This window comes from Mus musculus, chromosome 5 (genome assembly GCF_000001635.26).
Source record: "Mus musculus strain C57BL/6J chromosome 5, GRCm38.p6 C57BL/6J".
NCBI classification, from domain to species: Eukaryota; Metazoa; Chordata; class Mammalia; order Rodentia; family Muridae; genus Mus; species Mus musculus.
The window spans coordinates 83,308,961-83,335,937 of NC_000071.6; the positions used below are offsets into that span (position 1 = coordinate 83,308,961).

The 26,977-nt window shown below is 35.3% G+C and overlaps 1 protein-coding gene across 1 annotated transcript in view; it reads right to left on the bottom strand.

The window, feature by feature from the left end:
• Positions 1 to 26,977, bottom strand: part of Tecrl (trans-2,3-enoyl-CoA reductase-like) — a 77,074-nt gene that overhangs the window by 30,839 nt on the left and 19,258 nt on the right. The window contains exons 3-4 of the mRNA NM_153801.3: positions 4,324 to 4,368; positions 243 to 346 (exon numbers count right to left, since the gene is read on the bottom strand). Of these exons, the coding sequence (NP_722496.2) occupies positions 243 to 346; positions 4,324 to 4,368 (149 nt within the window). The remainder of the gene's footprint in view (positions 1 to 242; positions 347 to 4,323; positions 4,369 to 26,977) is intronic.

The following is a 26,977-nucleotide window of genomic DNA, read 5'->3' on the forward strand; positions in this document are numbered from 1 at the left end:
ATTAATTTCTCCTTATTTTGCAAAAATATCTTCAGTTTGTGTGCAGGGTAATTTAACATTTTCTAAAAGACATATTTGCAGTGTTGAATTTCAATATAAATGTATCTGACAGAAATGATCAGACTTTTCAATTTACTTGAGTAGGGCACTGGGTTCAATTTCTATTACTTAAAAAAGCCTAAAATATAAACATTAAATTTAAAACAGTATATTGTAGGTCTTAAACTCCAATGGACACTTACTGTAGTCCACCCGACTTGCTGACCCAAGTCTGTAAAATAGAGTGTGATAATTGAAGAAGCTGCAACACTTTGAACTGTGATGTAGTCCCTCAAATATGGGCCACCTAAAGTAAAAGCAATGAGGACGTAATATTTAAATATCATTTCATGACACAGTAACAATGAGTATTAATGTGAAACTGGTAACTACTTAGAATTAGTTTTAAAGAGTCATTGCATTATATATCAGCTCTGAATATTATCAGACTTGAAGCCTTTTATCTGAGTAATTTATGTATCAATTTCCTGATATACAGATTTCCAAAAGCTTTCAGAGCAAAATATAGACAGTCTTTAGCATTAGTGGAAAGAAAGGCAATTACTCAAGAATATTCCCTTGAAAATTCAACTCAACCAGCCCTTGACTTAAGCTTTAGTATATACTAGATTAAAAACCCCAACCATGTATATTGAAGATATATATATATTTTATATGGAGAGAATAAATGAAGATTGCTCTAACATTTCATTTCTTGCTAACTTATTATATAACAACAGGGAGTGAACATGACGTGGAAGTAATTTGAAGTCAAAATGGTCAATATTACTATGACAATCACACCTAAGATCATAGAATGTTTGTAAGATTAAAATTTGGATGTCTTTGTACCTTTTTTGGATATATACATATATACGTACACACAAACACACACACACACATATGTATTTCTATTTTTAAAAGATTATTTATTATTATGTGTAAGTACACTGTAGCTGTCTTCAGACACTCCAGAAGAGGGAGTCAGATCTCATTATGGGTGGTTGTGAGCCACCATGAGGTTGCTGGGATTTGAACTCAGGACCTTTGGAAAAGCCAGTGCTCTTAACCACTGAGCCATTTCAACAGTCCAAAATATACTTTTTTGTTTGTTTGTTTGTTTGAGACAGGGCTTCTCTGTGTAGCCCTGGCTGTCCTAGAACTCACTATGTAGACCAGGCTGGACTAGAACTCAGAAATCTGCCTGCCTCTGCCTCCCAAGTGCTGGGATTAAAGACATACTCCACCACTGCCCCTATTGGGTTCTTTAAAAGGGAAAATCATTTGTATTCTTCCATTATATTTGAAAACTTATAGTAATAAAACATTGAAACGTTTGTTTTTAATATAGTCTCAGCAAAGACATTCTGTAAAGAAACTTCATAAATCATCTCTCTTTCTCTCTGTCTCTCTGTCTCTGTCTCTCTGTCTCTCTCTCTGTCTCTCTCTGTCTCTCTCTGTCTCTCTCTCTGTCTCTCTCTGTCTCTCTCTCTGTCTCTCTTTGTCTCTCTCTGCCTCTCTCTGTCTCTCTCTGTCTCTCTCTCTGTCTCTCTCTCTCCCCCCCCCCCCCACACACACACCCCATGTCTTTCTCTCCCTGTATTTTTGTCTAGGTAGATGTATATGTTTCTGCACTCTCTTAGACACATGTGGGTTGAAAACAGCAGTGTTCATCACTATTCTCCTTTCATTTTCCATCTCTTTTTATACTTCCAGGATCCTCCTGAAACCACCACACTTAGCCAGTCTCCACTTGTCCCAAGTCTACCTCTTCTCTGAGTACTGAGGATACAAATTTGCATAACAAATCCTTTTGTCTCTGAGTCATTTTCTCCTTAATTCCTTATTTTATTCTCTAATTTAGGAATAAAGAGTTCTGTCCTTTTCCTTTAGAAAATGTCCTCATCTAAAGGAAGAGAAGTGTACATAGACAGGGTGCAAGCCAAGACAATGGACCTGCCACCCTTGTTGATCATGCTTTTTGTACTTAAGAGCTAGTGATTTTCAGCCCAAACAAGCTAAAAACAAACAAGTCTTCAGATAATTGCTCTAAACAATGGGCTATATTCAGGAACACACCCTAATATAGGTGTTTGGCATGGATTTCATATGGAGGTGTGCACTAAGCTTTTCCATATTGGTAGTTATGAAATCTCAAAACTTCCTTATATCCATGTTTCAGCTCTTCAATATGGCATTTCATCAACTTTAAATACTAGAAATTCAAGTGTCCTGACTGGAACACTGAGAAGCAGTAACACAGTAAAATAGCTGTGGATAAAAGAAACAAAATTCATTTATTTCCGTGTCATTTTAAGTATGACATTGATATCTCCATTCTGACTCTCAGAAGATATATGGTCTCCTGATTGCTTTTTAGTCAACAGATTATCTGAGGGAGAGATCTTGGCAGGTCTAAAGCTAGGACTCACAGTTCTTGACTTTCTCTTTTCTCCTTCATAGGGTCTGTTTGTTCTGCTAAAGGGAAGCAGATTACTTGGCTCACAGTGGAGTGTTTGTGATCTTGTGCATACCAGATCAATCATGTGCTAATGGATGTTGCAGCAAAATGTATGAGTCTAGAAATGGTCAACAAACTACAGCCAGTTCTAAGAGCCACTGGGTAAATGAATGTTTATCATTTAGCACACAAACATTATACTGAGTTTTGGTTTTAACAGTATCTGTTGGAGGAGGAAATTAAAGTTGTAATTTCATGAGGCAAATTGCTCATTCAGCAAATTATATTGTCAAATGCATTGAAGGAGCTCCATAGTCGTCTTATGGATTTGCTCACACTCAACTTCTATGGCACTACTTGTAGCTATTATAGATTCATAAATAAAATGTTGAATCTACAACAGAATCTGATTTCACACTTCTAAAATTTGGTAGCTTAATGGGACTGCAGTGATGGCTCAGCCATTACAAAAGCTCACTGCTTTCCTGGAAGACCCAAGTATGGATCCAGCACTCAGGCTGAGCAAAACCATATGCAATTTTGGTTCCAGGAAATCCTATTCCCTCTTTTGGTGTCACAGATTCCTACAAAAACATCACACACACACACACACACACACGATAGAAATAAATACTTACTGAATTTTGTTGTCTTTTTTTTTTTTTTTGGCTATACATAACAATCAATGTACCATAAATAGATTAACTAGAGAAGTCAACTAAGTCTCAACCTGAGGTAAGAGAAACTTATTTTCACAATACACAGCTAACATCAATTAAATAATTCACACACCCCCCCCCCCAGCAAAAAAGTAATTACTCCAATTTCTATCCAAGCACATACTTAGAAGTTTGATTTTGCTTAGCCCACTTCCTGGTCCTGAATGTCTCAGCCACTAGAAGATTTGTTTTTTAACAAATGAATCCTTCAGTCCCTTGGAGTATGCCTTAAATGGAAATTGTATTTGAAATCAATGCCTGTGGTACTCTCACACAGACTTTGTGTGTGTGTGTGTGTGTGTGTGTGTGTGTGTGTGTGTGTTAGGAATTTGTTCAAATAATACAATCATCTCATTTAATATAAGCCATACATTATGGAGGTCCATAGAAACAAGACAATGCTTTTGCTTCCTTCGCTCAGTAAGGAGGAATTTGAATTGAAAATCTGACGATGATTCACTTTATACTAAAGTTATATGGATTAGAAAAATATAATAGATCACTATCAGTTTATCATACATATACATACACAGAATATCTTTCTTTTATTTAGAAATAGGAATTTGGCTTAGATTCTAGTGAATTTTTACACTGATGAATATTAGCAAGAGGAAGAAAAAAATCCAATATATGTGAAGTGGCAACTCCTTAATAGGTGCTTCCTATAAAACACTACTAATTTTTTTAAAATGCATTCTAGAAACCTTACAAAAATCCAACTCAATCTACAGCTTTCATATAAACAGAAGGTTTTAAGTGTTAGGTCCAGGTGGTGCAATATCAGCAGTATTAGTTCTTAAGTAAGACTTATTTTCACATTTATATATCTATCTACTGAAATTCTGGTCTTATTTTTTCTGCTAGAGAATGTTGCATTTTCCCCAAATTTCATTAGTTTTTCTCTCCTTTATCATAGTATTCTACTTATGGAATCAAAGTGGAATTTTCAAAAAATAGTGTTCAATGATAAAAGGGACAAGCACTGGAGTGATAGATTCAAATGGAGTGGTATTTACACGCATGCACTACGTAATAAATGAGAGTTATTGAGCTCTGAGGACAGGTTCCAAATTAAATGAATTGATTGGTTGAAATTGGTCTTACCATATTCTAGTTGTAGGCCAATTCGAGAAGGGTACCACTTTGGACCTATACAGTGAAAAATAACATTTAATCATTAGTAGGAGCAGAGACTTAGCTATAAAACATAGAGGGAAGACAGGATTCTCATGGGAAAGGAAATAAAACACATACTCAGTAATTCTCATTGGAAGAGTGCTGACTAGCAGTGGAGGGTGGTTATTGGATGAAACTGCTACTATCTAATGTATAATGAGAGATTAAATATAAGTATATTTTGAAGAAAATTCTTTCATTGTTGATTTCCCCCCAAATACATTTTAATTACTATTAACAGAGATATCAACCGAGGCACAAAATTACAGTACCATCCTCCTGGAGGCTCAACCAGAATTAGGAGTGCAAGGCCAGCCTGAGCTACAAAACACCATCCTGAGTTATTAAAGCAAATACACTTAAAAAGCAAATGTTTTAATAATTAGAAGTGGTAAAGATGTGAATTACTGAAATAAAAGAATGAAATACTCCTGAATTTACACCAAAAGGTAACTTGTGTATGAAGATTATCATGAGGAAAATCCTAAGAAAAAAGTTTATGATAAAATAATGTGTACTTAGGCTTAAACTTAAACAAAATTTAGGGATGATGATTGTGAAGGTGATACACAAATACTGTGACATCATTTTAGGATATGCCCTAGATAAAGGAATATTTTTTTAATCCTATATATTACCTAACATACTTACAACTTTTCATTTAAAGTTTTGATTTGTAAGCTACTGCTATTTATTGAAATAGTTTAAAGGGAGTTCTGCTGCAGTGTGACCTTCAGACAAATAAAATATGAGGTAACAAAATGCCATGGAAAAGTCAACCGTTTTAATTGAGCATGGGAGGACGATTGATACTGAAGCAAGTGCAAGCGATTTGATTAGCATTTCACGGACAACAATCGAGTCCCTATGAAAGTTGTACATGAGTAATCAGGTTCTGTTTATTTTAAAAATATTCATCAAAGACATCACTTTATAATTCTATCTTAATTGGACATGCCAAAGCAAAAATAACTCTTGTTCTAAACATTTACATATATGTGTATGTATGTATGTATGTATGTATGTATGTATATGTACATATATATATATTATATATATATAATTATATATACATAGACACATGCACATGCACATACACTTCAGCTATGTAACAGTTATTACCAGTTTAAATAGCTTGTAGACATTAAATAGCTTGTAGATCCAATGCTGATATTGGATCATGGTGTCACAGTTGAATTATAACTATAAAAGTCACCCCAAAGATAATGACATCTTATCAGTTGCAAGAGTAAACTCGCTTTGTGTAATAGCTATTGCATTCTGTCCACACTTTAAAAATCTTTCCTAACATTATTCAATAACACTATGAAAAGAATGGAACTCTGCCACAAGTAAAATATATTTCATTACATTACTTAACACCGACGATTCACTAGGCAAGTGAAAATAAGGAGTATCAATGTACTTATAACATTCTAACATCTGTTTTAAAAGGAAATGCATATGGAAAGCCAAACTGGATAGACAGACACATAATAATAATATAAAGTACCCATTTTATTTTGAAATTGTATCAGAAATAATATAGCCTAATACAGCATGTGTCCAATAACACAGATTAATTCACTATTCACTACTAGGAAATGATCAAAGGCAGGAGAGCACCAAAATGCTGTTTGATTGCAAACACTTGGGCAAAACAATGGGTTATCACCCTAATGTGTCTTGTATACTGCAAAAAGAACTATAATACATAAAATAATGTCAGAAGTAAATAATGTGTGACACTATTAAAATTAAGTGGAAATATTTTACATATCTTTTCAATCTATGAAATAAACCTGACTTAATGTACAGTAATCTTGTTGATTGAATCAAAATAATTGGAAATTTTATTGAAAACCCACTGTGAAGTTGCCAGTTGCCAGGTGCATTTCAAATGATATCCTATTCAAGGTAAACTTTCCAAGACAACCAAGTAAATTGAGAGCATAAAGCAAGAGTGTTAGCAGAGCCTCCGCATTCTAAGGGAGAGAAGATTTTTCTGCAAACACATCATAATAGACATATTGTGATCATATTAAATAAAAGTATTTATGAGCCCCACGCCTGCTTCTTGATTTCAGAATTTTCAGAAAGATAAAAATGAGACCATTCATAAGAAACATGAAACGTGATAATCAGTGGTGGACTTTATGAGATATTTCTGAACTGGGGCATGTTCTCATCGGAAAGGGGAATGTTTAGAAATGAAAGCAATGCCTAACCCATCCCTCAAAATGCTAAATAAACACGGTAGTTATTTAAGAGAATAGCAAATAGCTTAATTGGAGGAATGTGTTCTTTTTTTTTTAACATGGTAAGCTAGTCTTCATACTGAACATAGCAGCAAATAGATTATTATCATTGATGTGTATCACACACCCATATTTGATTTAATGTGCAGTAACTTTCTAGATTAAATCAAAATAATTGGAAATCTGAACCTGACTGTTGATTGGTATATTTCAGATGATGCACTACTCAAGATAATCTTCTGAAGACAACCAAGTAAACTGAGAGCATAGATCAGGTGTGTTAGAGCTTCAGCAGGCTAAAGGAAGATGTTTTCCTAAATATAAGTGAAAACAAACATACTCTTCTCAAACTTAAGTGTATGTGTGCATTATACACATACATATATACATATATATATATACATATGCTTATGTACATATACATATGTATGTATATATATATATATATACACACACCACACATCATATGTACATAGACACATAAGTATGTGTGTGTGTATGTATATGTATATATTATTGGTTGTCAACGGTAGGAAACCATGGGATTAGCCTGGCCTAGTTGCCTTGAAAGACATGTGTCATAAATTTTTCAGGTTATAGTCTATGGCTCCTGAGGTACAATGTACCTTCCAGTTCCTGAGAGAGAGATGTGTTCCCTCAGACAGTGAAGTATTCAGGCTCCTTTGTGTTTCTCTGTATGACCCTTAGTAGTCAAGGTAGCATGAAAGCTTCACAGGACAATTAGTCTTGGATATTAATCTTGTGCACCTTGTGCATCTTTCAAACTTTATTGTATCCTGGCAACTACAACTGTATCAATCCAGGCAATTTTCCTTATCTTCTGTTTCAGATAGCTGTATAAGAAGTCTGATTATTTCCAATAAAATTTCCACAGCCTCAGTCTTGATGTGGTCTCTTCAGTCAGCATGGCAAAACGGTTTTCAACAATGTTTGAGAGAACATGCCATTATGGAAGAATTTACAAGGTGAACACTTCTTAATTCATATTAAAATTGACATGGTAGGGTGTCAGAGGCAGATGGTTCTCTGAGTTCAAGGGCAGCCTAGACAACAGAGAAGAGAGTTCTAGTATAGCTAGGACTACACAGAAAAACCCCATCTGGATAAAACAAAACAAAACAAAATGTACTTTGAGGGCTGGAAGGATGGCTCAGTGATTAAGCGTTAAGAGCACTGGCACACAATCAGAGAAACAGGACCTCATTCCCAGCACACACAGGGCACTTCACCACTGTCTTTAACTCTAGCTCCAGAAGTTCTGACACCATCACACAAATACACATGCAGGTAAAATACCAGTGCCCATAAAGAAATATAAATAATAAAAACCTCGTCTTTTAAAATTGACTTTGTTAAAAACAAAACAAACAAACAAACAAACAACCCCCCCCCCAAAAAAAAAAACACGATTATTGGAAGGTAGCATTCTGCCATTCTACATGCCAAGTAAACAACAAACTTTATTTGCTATGAAATGAAATTTGAGGGAAATATTCTGCATTACATCAATAGAAAATTGAACAAATTATAACACTGCCTTTAAGTCTCCAATATGTAGTAGAAGATGGCCTTGTTGGATATCAGTGGGACGAGAGGCCCTTGGTCCTGTGAATGCTTAATGCCCCAGTGTAGGGGAATGCCAGGACAGAAAAGTAGGAGTGGGTGGGTTGGTGAGCAAGCTGAGGGTGGATGGGATGGGGATGTTTTTGAGGGGAAATCAGGAAAGGGAATAAAGTTTCAAATGTAAATACAGAAAATACCCAGGGCCAGAGTCGGCTGACACCTGCCAACTAACCACAAGACCCGCCACTGGTTTCTAAGACCTCTGGTGAGTGGAACACAGTGTCTGCTCCAATCCAATCGCTTAGGACCTGAGACTGCATTAATTAGGAAAGCAGAAAACCCGGCCTGATCAGGGGCACAAGTCCCTTCCTGTCCTGCCAGCACAGGGGTACCTTGAGCATGGAGTCTGTGAACACCCTAAAAGTATACACAGGACGCTCCATGGGATCTTAAGACCTCTGTGAGTATATCACAATTTCTGCCAGGAGGCAGGTTCAAACACCAGATATCTGGGCACCTTCCCTGCAAGAGGAGAGCCTACCTGCAGAGAGTACTCTGAACACTGAAACTCAGGAGAGAGCTTGTCTCCCAGGTCTGCTGATAGAGGCTAACATAAACACCTGAGAAACAAGATCTAACCAGAGACAACTACAACAACTAACTCCAGACATTACCAGATGGCAAAAGGCAAACTTAAGAATCTTACTAACAGAAACCAAGACAACTCACCATCATCAGAATGCAGCACTCCCACCCCACCCAGTCCTTGGCACCCCAACACACCCGAAAAACTAGACCTGGATTTAAAAGCATATCTCATGATGATGGTAGAGGACATCGAGAAGGACTTTAATAAAACACTTAAAGAAATACAGGAGAACACTGCTAAACAGGTAAAAGACCTTAAAGAGGAAGCACAAAAATCCCTTAAAGAATTGCAAGAAAACACGACAAAACCGATGATGGAATTGAATAAAACAATCAAAGACCTAAAAAGGGAAGTAGACACTATAAAGAAAACCCAAACTGAGGCATCACTGGAGATAGAAAACCTAGGAAAGATATCTGGAACTATAGATGCAAGCATCAACAACAGAATACAAGAGATAGAAGAGAGAATGTCAGGTGCAGAAGATTCCATAGAGAACATCGGCACAACAATCAAAGAAAATACAAAATGCAAAAAGATCCTAACTCAAAACATTCAGGAAATCCAGGACACAATGAGAAGACCAAACCTATGGATAATAGGAGTTGATGAGAATGAAGATTTTCAATTTAAAGCAAATATCTTCAACAAAATTATAGAAGAAAACTTCCCAAACCTAAAGAAAGAGATGCCCATGAACATACAAGAAGCCTACAGAACTTCAAATAGACTGGACCAGAAAAGAAATTCCTCCCGACACATAATAATCAAAACAACAAATGCACTAAATAAAGATAGAATATTAAAAGCAGTAAGGGAAAAAGGTCAAGTAACATACAAAGGCAGGCCTATCAGAATTATACCAGACTTTTCACCAGAGACTATGAAAGCCAGAAGATCCTGGACAGATGTTATAGAAACCCTAAGAAAACAAAAATGCCAGCCCAGGCTACAATACCCAGCCAAACTCTCAATTACCATAGATGGAGAAACAAAAGTTTTCCACGACAAAACCAAATTCACACATTATCTTTCCACAAATCCAGCCCTTCAAAAGATAATAACAGAAAGAAAACAATACAATGATGGAAAAAATGCCCTAGAAAATGTAAGAAATTAATCCCTTAACAAACCAAAAAGAAGACAGCCAGAAAAACAGACTGCAAACTCTAAAAACAAAAATAATAAGAAGCAACAATTACTTTTCCTTAATATCTCTTAATATCTCTTAATATCAATGAACTCAATTCCCAAATAAAAAGACATAAACTAACAGACTGGCTACACAAACAGGACCCAACATTCTGCTGCTTACAGGAAACCCATCTCAGGGAAAAAGACAAACACTACCTCAGGGTGAAAGGCTGGAAAACAATTTTCCAAGCAAATGGTCTGAAGAAACAAGCTGGAGTTGCTATTCTAATATCGAATAATATAACAAAGTTATCCAAAAAGACAAGGAGGGACACGTCATACTCATCAAAGGTAAAATCCTTTAGGAACTCTCAATTCTGAATATCTATGCTCCAAATGCAAGGGCAGCCACATTCATTAAAGAAACTTTAGTAAAGCTCAAAGCATATGTTGAACCGCACACAATAATAGTGGGAGACTTCAACACACCACTTTCATCAATGGACAGATCGTGGAAACAGAAACTAAACAGGGACACAGTGAAACTAACAGAAGTAATAAAACAAATGGACTTAACAGATATCTACAGAACCTTTTATCCTAAAACAAAAGGATATACCTTCTTCTCAGCACCTCATGGTACCTTCTCCAAAATTGACCATATAATTGGTCACAAAACAGACCTCAACAGATACAAAAATATTGAAATTGTCCCATGCATCCTATCAGACCATCATGGACTAAGGGTGATCTTCAAAACAACATAAATAATGGAAAGCAAACATTCACGTGGAAACTGAACAACACTCTTCTCAATGATACCTTGGTCAAGGAAGGAATAAAGAAAAAATTAAAGACTTTTTAGAGTTTAATGAAAATGAAGCCACAACATACCCAAACTTATGGGACACTATGAAAGCATTTCTAAGAGGGAAACTCTTAGCTCTGAATGCCTCCAAAAAGAAACTAGAGAGAGCACACACTAGCAGCTTGACAACACACCTAAAAGCTCTAGGAAAAAGGAAGCAAATTCACACAAGAGGAGTAGACTGAAGGAAATAATCAAACTCAGGGGAGAAATCAACCAAGTGGAAACAAGAAGAACAATTCAAAGAATCAACCAAAGGAGGAGGTGGTTCTTTGAGAAAATCAACAAGATAGATAAACACTTAGCTAGACTCACTAGAGGGCACAGGGACAAAATCCTAATTAACAAAATCAGAACTGAAAAGGGAGACATAACAACAAACCCTGAAGAAATCCAAAACACCATCAGATCCTTCTACAAAAGGCTATACTCAACAAAACTGGAAAACCTGGACGAAATGGACAAATTTCTAGACAAATACCAGGTACAAAAGTTAAATCAGGATCAAGTTAACGATCTAAACAGTCCCATATCCCCTAAAGAAGTAGAAGCAGTCATTAATTGTCTCCGAACCAAAAAAAGCCCAGGACCAGATGGGTTTAGTGCAGAGTTCTATCAGACCTTCAAAGAAGATCTAATTCAAGTTCTGCACAAATTATTCCACAAAATAGAAGTAGAAGGTACTCTACCCAACTCATTCTATGAAGCCACTATTACTCTGACACCTAAACCACAGAAAGATCCAACAAAGATAGAGAACTTCAGACCAATTTCTCTTATGAATATCGATGCAAATATCCTCAATAAATTTCTCGCTAACCGAATCCAAGAACACATTAAAGCAATCATCCATCCTGACCAAGTAGGTTTTATTCCAGGGATGCGGGAATGGTTTAATATATGGAAATCCATCAACATAATCCATTATATAAACAAACTCAAAGACAAAAACCACATGATCATCTAGTTAGATGCTGAGAAAGCATTTGGCAAAATCCACCAGGCATTCATCATAAAAGGCTTGGAAAGATCAGGAATTCAAGGCCCATACCTAACCATGATAAAAGCAATCTATAGCAAACCAGTAGCCAACATCAAAGTAAATGGTGAGAAGCTCGAAACAATCCCACTAAAATCAGGGACTAGAGAAGGCTGCCCACTTTCTCCCTATGTATTCAACATTGTACTTGAAGTCCTAGCCAGAGCAATTCGACAACAAAAGGAGATCAGGGGATACAAATTGGAAAAGAAGAAGACAAAATATCACTTTTTGCAGATGATATGATAGTATATATAAGTGACCCTAAAAATTCCACCAGAGAACTCCTAATCCTGATAAACAGTTTCTGTGAAGTAGCTGGATATAAAATAAACTCAAACAAGTCAATGGCCTTTCTCTACAAAAAGAATAAATAGGCTGAGAAAGATTAGGGAAACAACATGCTTCTCAGTAGACAGAAATATTATAAAATACCGTGGCGTGACTCTAACTAAGGAAGTGAAATTTCTGTATGACTAGAACTTCAAGTCTCTGAAGAAAGAAATTAAAGAAGATCTCAAAAGATGGAAAGATCTCCCATGCTTATGGATTGACAGGATCAACATTGTAAAAATGGCTATCTTGCCAAAAGCAATCAACAGATTCAATACAATCCCCTTCAAAATTCCAACTCAATTCTTCAAAGAATTAGAAAGAAAATCTGCAAATTCATCTGCAATAACAAAAAACCTAGAATAGCAAAAACTCTTCTCAAGGATAAAAGAACCTCTAGTGGAATCACCATGCCTGACCTAAAGCTTTACTACAGAACAATTGTGATAAAAATGGCATAGTACTGGTATAACGACAGAAAAATATACCAATGGAATAGAATTGAAGACCCAGAAATGAACCCACACACATATGGTCACTTGATCTTCAACAAGGGAGCTAAAACCATCCAGTGGAAGAAAGACAGCATTTTCACCAAATGATGCTGGCACAACTGGTGTTTATCATGTAGAAGAATGCGAATTGATCCATTCCTATCTCCATGTACTAAGGTTAAATCTAAGTGGATCAAGGAGCTCCACATAAAACCAGAGACACTGAAACTTATAGAGGAGAAAGTGGGGAAAAGCCTCGAAGATATTGGCACAGGGGAAAAATTCCTGAATAGAACAGCAATGGCTTGTGCTGTAAGACAAAGAATTGACAAATGGGACCTCATGAAACTGCAACGCTTCTGTAAGGCAAAATACACTGTCAATAAGACAAAAAGGCCACCAACAGATTGGGAAAGGATATTTACCTATCCTAAATCAGATAGAGGACTAATATCCAATATATATATATATATATATATATAAAGAACTCAAGACGGTGGACTCCAGAAAATCAAATAACGCCATTAAAAAATGGGGCTCAGAGCTAAACAAAGAATTCTCACCTAAGGAATACCAAATGGCTGAGAAACACCTGAAAAAATGTTCAGCTTCCTTAATTATCAGGGAAATGCAAATCAAAACAACCCTGAGATTCCATCTCAAACCAGTCAGAATGGCCAGATGATCCCACAATACCTCTCCTGGGCATATATCCAGACGATGTTCCAACTAGTAAGAAAGAAACATGCTCCACTATGTTCATAGCAGCCTTATTTATAATAGCCATGAGCTGAAAAGAACCCAGATGCCCCTCAATAGAGGAATGGATACAAAAAATGTGGTACATTTACACAATGGAGTACTACTTAGCTATTAAAAAGAATGAATTTATGAAATTCCTAGGCAAATGGTTTGACCTGGAGGGTATTATCCTTAGTGAGGTAACCTAATCACAAAACAACTCAAGTGATATGTACTCACTGATAAGTGGATATTAGCCAAGAAACTTAGAATACCCAAAATATAAGTTATGATTTGCAAAACACATTAAACTCAAGAAGAACGAAGACCAAAGTGTGGACATTTTGCCCCTTCTTAGAACTGGCAACAAAACACCCATGGAAGGAGTTACAGAGACAAAGTTTGGAGCTGAGACAAAAGGATGAACCATCTAGAGACTGCCATATCCAGGGATCCATCCCATAATCAGCCTCCAAAGGCTGACACCATTGCATACACTAGCAAGATTGTGCTGATAAGACACTGATATAGCTGTTTCTAGTGAGACTACACAAGAGCCTAGCAAACACATAAGTGGATGCTCACAGTCAGCTATTGGATGGATCACATGGCCCCCAATGGAGGAGCTAGAGAAAGTACCCAAGGAGCTAAAGGGATCTGCAACCCTATAGGTGGAACAACAATATGAATTAACCAGTACCCCGGAGCTCTTGACTGTAGCTGCATATGTATCAAAAGATGGCCTAGTTGGCCATCACTGGAAAGAGAGGTCCATTGGACTTGCAACCTTTATATGCCCCAGTACAGGGGAACGCCAGGGCCAAAAAGTGGGAGTGAGTGGTAGGGGGGTGGGGGGGAGGGTATGGGGGACATTGGCATAGCATTGGAAATGTAAATGAGGGAAATATGTAATTAAAAAAAAAGAAAATACCTAAAAAAAAAAGACTGGAAGTCATATATCTTTTTGACCTCATATGATAAAATGAAAACTATCTGTGACACACGGAGAGTATTATAAATATATATAATATTAATTAATTACACATATAAATATATAATTAATATATCAAATATATCAAATACTAACAAAGTGTTTCTTTAATGACCATTGGTATGTATTGCACGGTGTCAAAATCTTCTAACAATTTTTCAAGAAAGCTGTGTGCTTTTTTTCTACTTTTTGGTTCTAGTGTTTCAGCAATTACACTTTCACACTGCATCACATAAATAACAGAGTCCTAAAAAAAAAAAAAAAACAGAGTCTTTTATGTTCTTCACATTTTTCTGGTTTCTTTTGTCTGTATAGACTTCCAATTTATAGATCACTACTTTATAAGTTCTTGAATGATTTTTAGATCATGCTTGATTTTAATAAATAATTTCTTCCTGTTAACAAATGAGCTAAGACATTATAAAAAAATAGCATAATTAAAAAGATGTTGAGCAAAAAAATTCCCATGCATAATAATACCAAAATTATAGAATAATTGTTAATTTGATTATGGAAGATAATATTGATAGTAGTTATTATCCTTGTAAATAACAAATATGACTTAAAAATAATAATACAAATGGTGAATTATTCTCATTTTAACTAATAATTCTATGACTTATTTGTGAAAAACATTGAAATATTGTTTGATCTTATATTTTTAAAGTGAAGCTGTTTTATTTGAAAGCAGCATTTTTCACCAAGCTATCAGTTTACTTTAACAAATGTTTCCCCAATAACCACCACTAATTTTTTCTTTCTGGTATTTACAGAGGCATACAGCTTGGCTTTCCTGTAGCCAAGAGCCCATTGCAATGTGAAGTTTTTATTTTCACAAAATAAACTCACTACAAAGAAATAACAAAGCAATAAAGAATGCACAAAGGGAGGATGTCTTTTGTATATTGCAATGTGCCGTTAGTATAGTATTTTATGAGCCATTACCAAAAGGGCATAACTTCTGTTGCTTTTTCGTCAACACGACCATAACACATCACCTGAAATGACTCCTTGATGTGCTACAACCTCTGGCTTCTGTTTTAGTTTGCTAAAATAATTGTTTCACTTATTTGGAGTGATTCACTCATTACACACTTTCAGTCTAACTAGACACAAATGTACGAGCGGCAAACCATGTCCTTTCAGTATTATAAATACCGCAGACATAAAGAAGTAATCAAGCTAAAGTGGACCATGATTCCAGGCAGACACTTAGGGTTTTAGGAGGAGAGGCAGAGCAGTGTTTATGAATCTGTAAGAAAGAAAGAAGTGTTTGCCTTCTCCTGCCCAACAACAGAAACTATTTTATGCAAATCAGCAACAATAAAACGAGAATATTTTTGCTTACAAAAAAAAGGAAAAAATGTAATGGCTAGAATATAGTGTTGATATTGCAGTGCTTGGATAAAAGACACTGGATAGCATAGGAATATATAATCAATATTGCAAAGTGAGGATTTGCAGAAAGATAGAGACATGGTTTAACTAAGAAAACTCAAGTAAATAATATTTTTAGCTGAATAAACAAACACTCTGAATTATGAAATAGGAGGATGACCTAAAAAAATAAAGTAAAATAATTCCAAATCTCCAATGTGTTTCTTCTCTACAAGGATTTCTAGAAATTGTCCACCTTTCTATTCTAAGATAAATCTTTCAAATACATTTTTTACTATATTAAATTTTACCCGATATCACATTTTGTATACACATACCATTCTTTCTCAGTTACAATTCCTACTTTACATCACCATGATAATTAACAATACATATTTTTCTGGTGGCCCTTTCTCTAAGTTCCTGGATAACAATATAGTATCTAATTTTTATATCAACATGTCTAAAAAATGTGTCATTCTTCAAGAGAGAACGTCAACTGAGAAAATGGTCCTACCAGGCTGGCTTGTAGGAAACAAGAGATGCATTTTCTGGATAGATGGCTGATATGGGAGATTTTAGCTCACCTTGCGTGGCATCTCGCAAGGGTTTACTGTAGTAGATACTGTATCAAAGCAGGCTGGCCAAGCCATAAGGAGCAATCCTACATGTGACATTTCTCCATGGCATCTAAATCAGTCCCTGCCTCCAGGTTCCTCACTTGAATTTTTGCTGTAACTTCCTTAAGCAGAATATTATCAGATGTAAGCTGAAAAACAAACAAACAAACAAACCTCAATTTCCTATCAAGTTGTTTTTGGCAATGGTGTTTTTATTGTGGGTAGTGTTTCTTTTTGTTGTTGTTTGTTTGTTTGTTCATTTCCAGAAATAGAAACCCTAAGGTAGACTATGACACAGAAAACTAGCTATGTAGACCAAGTTGGGTGCAAACTCACACAGATCCATCTGGTCTGCCCCTGCCCTCTGAAGACTGCAGTTAAAGGTGTTTGGCACCAAATCTAGCAATAAATTTGAATATATGATGCTGAGAAGAAAACCAGAGTTTCTGAATGCAGTTATTATTCATCCTCACCCTGTTTTTGTCTTTCCATCTTAAACTACTTTACGTACATATTGGGATGCTTAATATCTACTTCTATTTGCCACTGAAATAGATTCAACTTCCATGAAAACATGTTTTTATTATCACTTGATCATAATTATATGTGCAGTGATTAGAAATTTGCACACACACACATACACAAATACACTCACAATTCAATGAAGTTTCAAGAAATCAAGTGTTTAAGACAATAATATTTTATTTTAGATGTTACTGGAAATATATTTCCAATTCAGTAATCATGCTTCAAGTTCTGACAAGTACTCTTTGCTTACAGAATTTCCTTGATGGTTGTTTCTGTAAATGCTTGATGAAAGATTATCAACTATTATAACTTTTATGGATGCATGGAAGAAAAGTGATGCATGGAAAAGAAGAGTGAGCAACCACCATTACTTAAGGGAAGATTTTATACTCCCATTATAATTGGTTTGAAGATTTATTATTTTTTTAATTTACAGATGAAAACTTGGAAGAAAATATGTGTTTATTCCTTGACACTCATTTCAGAGAGGAAATACCACAGCTCTGCAAACAGAGTGCTATAAATAAGAATTTGTGCTCAGGATGAATAAACAAAGTACAGACCACCTAGGTGATTCACTCAGAAGGTAGGTATGACTATCAGCTCTTGCTGTCAAGTTGGAAAGAAGTAATCAATCTAGTTGTAAAAAAATTCACACATAGAGAAAACTATTATAGTAAAATAACCTATGCCTGGACCCATAAATCTATAAAAAATTCATATCAATTTCTTTCTCTTTGTCTCTTTTGTTTCTATGTATATCACTATAATTTTTTAGGTGGTGGTTTGTTTTGATTTTGAAATAAGAATTTGAAATCTGAAATGAATTGTTCAATGTGTTATGTATTTAACTATGTATACATAAAATACTTCAGTGTGTATAATCTTCTATCAATGAGAGACCTAAACAACAACAACAAATAAAAGCAGTCATGATGAGACATGTTTGCAATCTTATCACTTGGGGGGAGGGGGGTAAAGTTAAGGATGAATTAGGAGTTCAAAATCATCCTGAGCTACAAAGACAGTTGAAGTACCACCTGGTGTAATGAACCCCCCCTGCCCCCCCCCCACAGGTAACAAGGAGAAAACAAATAGCAGAAAGAGTTCTGATTGGATCAAACTCCGATGTTTAAGACAGCAAACTTATGTAATAAATAAACATTACTATTCAGCGTTGAAAAAGGTGCTCACAATTTATAAAGTGTATTTGTTATAAGCACAACCATTACATAAAACCTAATGATTTTGAGGTTTGAATAAAGATATTCAACACTAATACAAGCAGCCCAGAGCAAAAAGCAATTAGTGTGACAGGCATGAGAAATCAGAGAAAAGAAGCACTGGCAATTCAAAGAGCCCACAAAGGACTTCTGGTTTTCGTTTTTCTTTCATTGTCTTGAAATTTAACAGTTGATAATTCCTACATAGAGTCAATGGGAAACAAGCAATTTTTTAATTGGCTGAGATGAACATTAGCTGAGCCCAGCAAAAGTGAGATGACACTAATAAAGCCAACCACGATTCTCAAAGTAACCAGTAAATCCCAGCAGAGACCTTTGGAAGTTAAGCAAAGAAAATAGCTCAGTAATATGTAGGCTGGAACAAATTACCCTGTCGAGCATCTGGATGAAACAAGATGGCAGAGCAAAGATAATTTTGCTGTCTCTTTGAGCTAGCACACCAACCTTCCTTTATCAAGCTAAGCACTTCTTGATCTTGAACACTGAAAGATACATGTGGTGATACAGCCGTTGACACTGATAATCTCAGAGCTTGGCTTTAGTCTTCAAGTGGAAGGCAATAGATGTTGACATATTTAAAGTTACAGAATCACCTGAAGAACTCTCTTTAGATAATGTCTTTCTATATCAATCATTCTCTCCTTCATTTTCTATGCACTTTTCCATATGCAGATATTTCCATGTAATATTCGACATGTGGGAAAGCAGGACTAATTTACATATTACATAGCTGTGTAAACTGCCGGACACTAGTATCCGTTACATCCCCAAGTTATTGAAAGATTGTCTGGACTTCTGAAAGTGTCTGACAAAGCTGATATTATTGGGAATCTGGCTAAGGCTGATGAGCTTCAACTTCCATTCAATTTTTGTCTACTCAAATGCAACATCATTCTATAATAAGAACCACTGCTTTGACTCAGAAGACTGCACATTGTTACCCCACAAAACCTCATCCTGTATAAAATGACTGCTTCTTGAATTGCTTAGAGAAGGATCCTAAGCATCTGCCATGATGTATGTCCTCATAACACATCAGGGTGGATGCCCTGGCTTGGAACAGCTTAACATATACAGTTTATTTTCAACTTTCTCTTCCATTTCAGTAGTTTTCCCCCACGTAAAAGATCTCCACCACTAGCTGCTTCTCAACGACTATTTTTATACCAAAAGTCCCTAAATAACAGCACTTGTTTCTTTTACACAACCAGGCTCCAGGCAGAATAACAGCCAAATATTCACACTTTAATAAATTATTACCCCACTATGCTCCTTTTGAGAGCTATCTCTCCTGAACAGATTCTCATGCTTGGTAAAGTTAATAGAACTTCAGTCCACTCATTGCTGTTCATTTCTCTTTCTAGGAGCATGTCCCTTGATACTCAATCAGCTGTAAAATATCTTTTAGGTCCAACACGGAAAACGCCTGAAAGTCAATGAATCAGTTTTCACAATCCTGCCTTGTAAAAGTCTTATAAAATCTTGTTCACAAAGATGTTAGCTCCAGTGCCGGTCCTTTATTGCAACAATGTAGAGAGGCTACAGCAACCTTCTCCAGTGTCCTGAGATAGAACAGGAATCTGTGATGCCTATCAAGTAACTCACACTTCTGTAAACAGCACTTGACTCTATCCTCGATGACCACTCGGCTTTTCCTAGAGTTCATAAGCTACCAAGACTGTCCACATGCTTATATAGCACCTGCACTCAGGGACATTGGGTCCTTAGAAGTTTCTCTTTTTGTAATTTTAGCTACCTCCATTATTTTGAAACTAAACTAGAAAACTAATGTTGGAATGCATTTTATGTTTGGTTGTACTTCACACTTATTACCAAACAGAAATTTTCTTTTTAATCGTTATCACATTGCTCAGACCTGAATCTGGTCATGTGTTTCTCTCTAGGGTTACTCTTTTGGTCTACTAACACTATATGTCCAAGTATGTTAATGACTGCCTTCCTACTTCAAAATAATTCTTCCTCAGACTTCTATAAGAACAATTTTCAATGTTTGTTTGTAAACAGTATATAGTTATAAAAGTAACTAATAAGGTGGAAATTTTAGAAATCTGAAAAGAACTTGAAGAAGGTTCTCTCTCTCTCTCTCTCTCTCTCTCTCTCTCTCTCTCTCTCTCTGTATGTATGGTATTATGATACTGGCACAAAACAGATGTATAAGTCAATGGACTATAATAGAAGACTCAGAGAAAAATTCATTGAGCTATAGTAACCTAAGCTTTAACAAAGTATGCATCTGGAAATAATAGAGTCTTTTCAGGTAGTGGTGCTGACAATAAACCATATATACAATCAAAAGGATAAAATTATATCCATTTCTTTAGTGCACAAAATATCAGTTGAAACTGGATCAGAGAATGTAATTTAAAACATAAAGCAGTGCAATTGTTAAAAGGAGCAAAAAAGAAAGAAAACACTTTGAGACCAAGTTGCAGGCAAAAAAAAAAAAAAAAAAGTACAAAGAGAAACACAATAGCAATGGATATGGCCACATAGGTTGGCAAAATGAAATCAAAACATCCTTAGAGAAAAGAAATAATCAACAGAGTAAGTGAACAGCCCATAGAATGAGAAAAAAAATCTATTAACTTTATACAAAGAGGACATATCTATACTATTTGAAAAATGGAAAACATGAATCATCAGAGGCACAAAGCTGCCAATCCAGAAACGGACCAATGGAAAAAAGAGGCAACTGTCAGAAAAGAGCTACAAATAATCATTACAAACCTGTAAAGGCACAGTCGGTGCGGATTTGATATAGTACTCAGGAGGCAGAAGAAGGTAGGTCTCTGTAACTTAGAGGCCATCTGATCTTTAGAGTGAGTTACTGGGTAGCTAGGACTACTTAGGAAGAACTATGCTAAAAGCATATCTAAATTAATGTTTTCAACAACACTAGAAATCAGAGACTTGTGAATTATGGCAAATTAAAATTACTGTGAGATATCATATCACTCAAGTGACACCAGTCACTATCAAGAAAACAAGATTAAAAATATCACTGAGAGGCCTTTAGTCTTGGGAAGATTTTATGCCCGAGTAAAGGTTAATGCCAGGGGCCAGGTAGCAGGAGTGGATGGGTTAAGGAGCAGGGCGGGGGAGGGTATAGGAGACTTTCAGAGAGGAAACTAGAAAAGGGGATAGCATTTGAAATGTAAATTAAGAAAATATCTAATAAAAATTTAAAATAATCACTGACAAAAATATGAAAAATGACTAACCCGCATATAGTTTGAGGGAGATTAAACCACAGTGTCTATTTGAATTAGCTGGATGCTTTGTAAAAGACTGAAAATAGTATTATCTTATGGCCCACTTATACCAATCTTGGTCAAATAATCAAGGAGTGACACACACTATGATGGAGGTATACCAAGCTCATATTTATCACACTGTTCACTTCACAATAGTAAACAAGTAAACTCAGCCTGTGTGTCCATCAACAAATAATAGATGAAGAAATTGTGATACAGAATATTAATGAGATATAAAAAAATCATACAATATGCATAAATTCCAACGTCACTATATGACATAATTTTAAGAAGAGTAATTGCTTCAATTACTTCTCTGTTGCTCTGATAAAACAGCATCACCAAAAAGCAACATATGGTAAATGTCTTTGTTTTGGTGTAGGTTTTCAGAGAGTTAGGATTCCATCATGGTGGGGAGGCTTGGTAGCAAGCAGGTGGTATGGTAACAGGAATAGGACGCTGAAAGATCATATCCTCAATCTGAAGCCGGAGACAGAGAAGCTAATTAGAACTGAGATGAAGTAAGAGCTCTAAAAGCAATCCTCCATTGACATTCTTCCTCAGGTAAGACTGAATCCTTTAAAGCTCATCACACAATGCCACCACCTCAGGAGTTCTATATAATCACACGTAGCTTCAACCAACTGGAATTCAGAAAAAATATTTACATCAATATTTAAAAAGACTAGATTGCCTCTTGAGTATGATATAACTGTGAGGAGTTCTAAGCAAATGGAGACAAAAACTAAGCATAGATACCACCAGGCATTGAGCATGAGCTGGTGGTGCACGCCTTTAATCCCAGCACTTGGGAGGCAGAGGCAGGCAGATTTCTGAGTTCAAGGCCAGCCTGGTCTACAGAGTGAGTTTCAGGACAGCTAGGGCTATACAGAGAAACCCTGTCTCCAAAAACAAAAACAAACTAACAAAAAAGACTATTGCTTACAGACCCCAGAAAAAACTGCACTAGCTCATTTCAATTACCTTTTTGAGTTAGTGACAAAGATGCTATGGAAGTTCTCTGAAACATGAGGAAAAACTGAAACAATATTACATACACACACACATATATATATTATAAGAGCATTTAAACTAATGTATAAAATCAACAAAGTGAGGTACATTTAAAACTTTACTTTCATTAATATAAAAATACTTCAAAATTTAGCCAGCTATAAAGGTAAGCATTTTTTTCCTTCAATTTCTTTATTGATATATTCTACTTCTAAAGTAATAACAAGATCAACACCATCAGATTCATATGTCCACCAGAATAAGTGTCTCTGAGCACTTATACTCTATTCAGCAATTTTCACATTTCTCCTTACTTATGAGTACATCCTGTTTCCAGTCATCTAAATTTCTCAACTATAAAAGCTTTAGCAAATATTTAGGTAGCAATTAAATGACCTAGAAACACTGAAGCAATTGAAATGCACAAGTTAAGGATTATTACAAGAAAAAAAAGTTTAAAAGATACTATGCTAAAACTTTTGTGTCAACATTGTACATATTTACATTTTAAATAATTTTTAAAAGAAAATTACTTTCTCTTTAGAATATTGGAAGCATTTTAACTTTAGTCACATATTTCCTAAAATAATCAAAATTTGCATACTTCCCAGTAGGACTAAACATACAGAGGTATTTCTTCTCTAAAACTTGCACACATATCATTAATTTTTAAATGACTTACTAACTATACATTGAATAAATTCCAGAAAAGAAATTCAAGAAAAGTCAGTTCTTTGCAGAGATAAGTGGTTATTATGAGTTCTTTAATATTTCATAAGCTACTCAATTAAGGATATCATTTTTCAAATTATTTCTTGAAATTTAATCTATAGTGGATGGATTAGTAGATACTGTCTTCCTTCTGTATTTTGAGTTATGCAATATTTTTGAGTCTGTATACTGAAGTACAGAAACAAAATGTAAATAAAGCAGGTATTTGAGAGAAAAATCACCAGTGCTTGATTTTAACTTTAAGAAGTTTAACGATATAATGTTACAGTCTCTAATTCCCTTGTCCTACTCTGTAAAAGTCTGGAACTTAATGGTGACTGCTCTGGGTCACTTTATAAAATCTGCCTTTTCTCCCTTTGTTCCCTTGGTAATTCAGAAACAGTAGTAGCAGTAAAAATATTTGGTGTTTTAATGTTCTTTTTCAGTTATTAAAAAAGTATTAAATGGAAATCAACCATATGAATTAAATTCTCTACTGGAAAATTTTGTACTCAAGTACTTAAAATAGGGAAATATTTTTATTAATATTGTAAAAAATTTCTGTCTCTTACTTTCAAATTACATGTACTTATTTCCAAATTCAGAAGTTATCAAATGTTTTCTTTAATATAAATAAGAATCAATAAACCTCAAAAGCAAAATTAAATTTTTCAACATATTATAATTCTTCAGTAAAAATTCTGACCCTTCTGTAGAACAGTATATATGACATCTCCATTCAGGGATTAGCATAAGGATTCAGCAGGTAAAATCTCTTTCAGCCTAGCCTGAAAACATGGGAATACAAGTACCAGAACTCACACACTGCAAAAAGAAAACTAGTTTACAAAACTTGTCCTAAGACCTCCACTATCATGCCATTGTACACATATGCAAATCCATATCAACATACACATACAGATAAAAAATACCAAAATGAAATTTAGTGAATAAACAATGCATAAAAATAGCTTGGGTAGTAGGAAAATACAGCTCTCCCTTATGAATATTAGATACAATTGTCAGATAGGGAGTTATGAGCTTTGAAATAAGGACATACTAAAGGCTCATCATCAGTGAAGGCCATGTAAATTTGACATAGAATATGAGAGAAAATCATTTGTTATGACCCACAATATCAAGATTGAGTAACTGAATTTAATTCCTAATTAAGTAACTAAGAATTAAATGATAAACTATCTAATAAACTGGAACTTGAGCATGAAAAACATAGTTTGTTACAGGATATGAATATGGCATATAAAATATTGAGATGGAAGATTAACATGCAGCAGAAAATATAGAGGATGATGAGGCAGACTTCATTTTTTAATTATGTTGAGTCATGGTACAGTTTGTACCTTGAAACTGAAGAGCCCACTGAAGGGGGAGGGCGGGGGATAAGAAATTAGAAAACAAAATCAGAAAGATGACAAAGAATGACGTCTTAAAATTACATAGGTAAGATTCATTAATTACCTAGTTATCATCAGTAACTATCAAGGAAATCTAAGTCAAAACTAAATTGAAGTTTTTTTCTCACTGTGGCCATCATTAAGTTCACAGAGTAAAAGAAATTGCAGCCATTCTGTGTAAGAAGGGAAGAAGAATTTTATATTCTATTCATTGCAATCTACTTGGTTCAGACACTGTGAAAAATAAAAACATAAAATAAAATAAAATAAAATAAAATAAAATAAAGAAAAACAAACCCATCATTCATAACATCCAGATCTCCCATTTGTGGTTTCTGTTGTGGTTTGAATAAAAATGGCCCTCATAGGCTAATAAGAAGTGGCACTATTAGGATGAGTGGCCATGTTGCAGGAGCTGTGGCCTTGTTGGAGGAAGTGTATTACTATGGGGTGGGCTCTGAGATCTCAGAAGATCAATCCCGACTTGTGTGACACTATCATTTCCTGCTACCTGGAGACCTGAAGGCAGAACTCTCACTAACTCTCTAGCTCCACATCTGCCTGCATGCCACTGTGCTTTCTGCAGAGAGAGAGACAGAGAGACAGACAGAGAGAGAGAGAGAGAGAGAGAGAGAGAGAGAGAGAGAGAGACTAAACCTCTAAAATGTAAGCCAGTCCCAGTTAAATGTTTTTCTTTGTAAGATTGCCTTGGTCACAGTGCCTCTCCAACCACAATAAAACGCTAAGATAGATACTTCAACAAGTCAAGATCAGAGATAACTGAATACTTACATTGATTGAGACACTATTCTCAATAACCAAGTAATGAAATTACTCTAGGTTACAATTTATCATTACAACAGCAAAGAAAATGTGTATACACAGTGAGATTTTACTTGGCCATGCAAAATGAAATACTCCATTTGCAGAAAAAACCAGATAAAATTAAGGATCAATATATTCGTGAAGTCAATTCCATAAACACAAACAACATATGTACTGTCTAATATGCATTCATGTGGTCTATAAGGCATGTATGTTTCTTATATGTTGGAGAGAGAGAGAGAGAGACAGAGACAGAGATAGAGACAGAGACAGAGACAGAGAGACTAAACTTCTAAAGTGTAAGCCAATCCCAGTTAAATGTTTTTCTTTGTAAGATTGCCTTGGTCACAGTGCCTCTCCAACCACAATAAAACCCTAAGATAGATACTTACTTCAACAAGTCAAGATCAGAGATAACTGAATACTTACATTGATTGAGACACTATTCTCAATAACCAAGTAATGAAATTACTCTAGGTTGCAATTTATCATTACAACAGTGAAGAAAATGTGTATACACAGTGAGATTTTACTTGGCCATGCAATATAAAATACTCCATTTGTAGAAAAAAAAAACAGATAAAATTAAGGATCAATATATTCATGAAGTCAATTCCACAAACACAAACAACATATGTGCTGTCTAATATGTATTCATGTGGTCTGTAAGGTATGTGTGTTTCTTATGTGTTGGAGAGAGAGAGAGAGAGAGAGGGAGAGAGAGAGAGAGAGAGAGAGAGAGAGAGAGAGAGAGAACTAAAAGAGGGAGTCTTAGACATTTAGAGATGGAAAAAGAGATGACAGGGGAAAAGAAAAACTGAAATACGGACCAATAGAGAAAGTATTATTATTATATAGAGATATCATAATGAAAAGCTGTTGTACAGTAAACTTGTTAATGAATTAAGTTAAAAAATATTTTTTTCTTGTAAGAATCAGAGCCTGCTGTTAGGAATGGTTTATTTACTCATTTAGTTTTAAGACACAAATAATTCTAATTTTTAAACTCCAAGACCTGAAGACAAATAATATGAAAAAGACATGACAAGAAGTTAATTTAGTATCAGAAAATAAAGTTTTTAAGCCTCAAAGTTTGTAGATTTTCATGAATAAAATTATTACAGAATATAGCTATTTATGGATTCCCATAAATGTATGTGTGATAGTTTGAATAGGTATGGCCCCCATAGGCTAAAGTGCTTTTTAATAATTGTCCTCTAGGTAGTTGCACTATTAGGAGATAGGCACTTGTTGGGATACACAGCCTTGTTGGAGGAAGGGTGTCACTTTGATCTAGACGTTGAGATCTCATATGCTTAAACAAAGCCCAGTGTGGCTCACAATCTTCTGCTGCTTGTCAATCAAGATGGAGAACTCTCAGCGCCTTCTCCCGAACTATGTCTGCGTATGATTTTTTATTACTTTTATTTTTATTTTACAATCCAACAATTGTTCCCCTCCTGCCCTCCACTTCACAGTTCC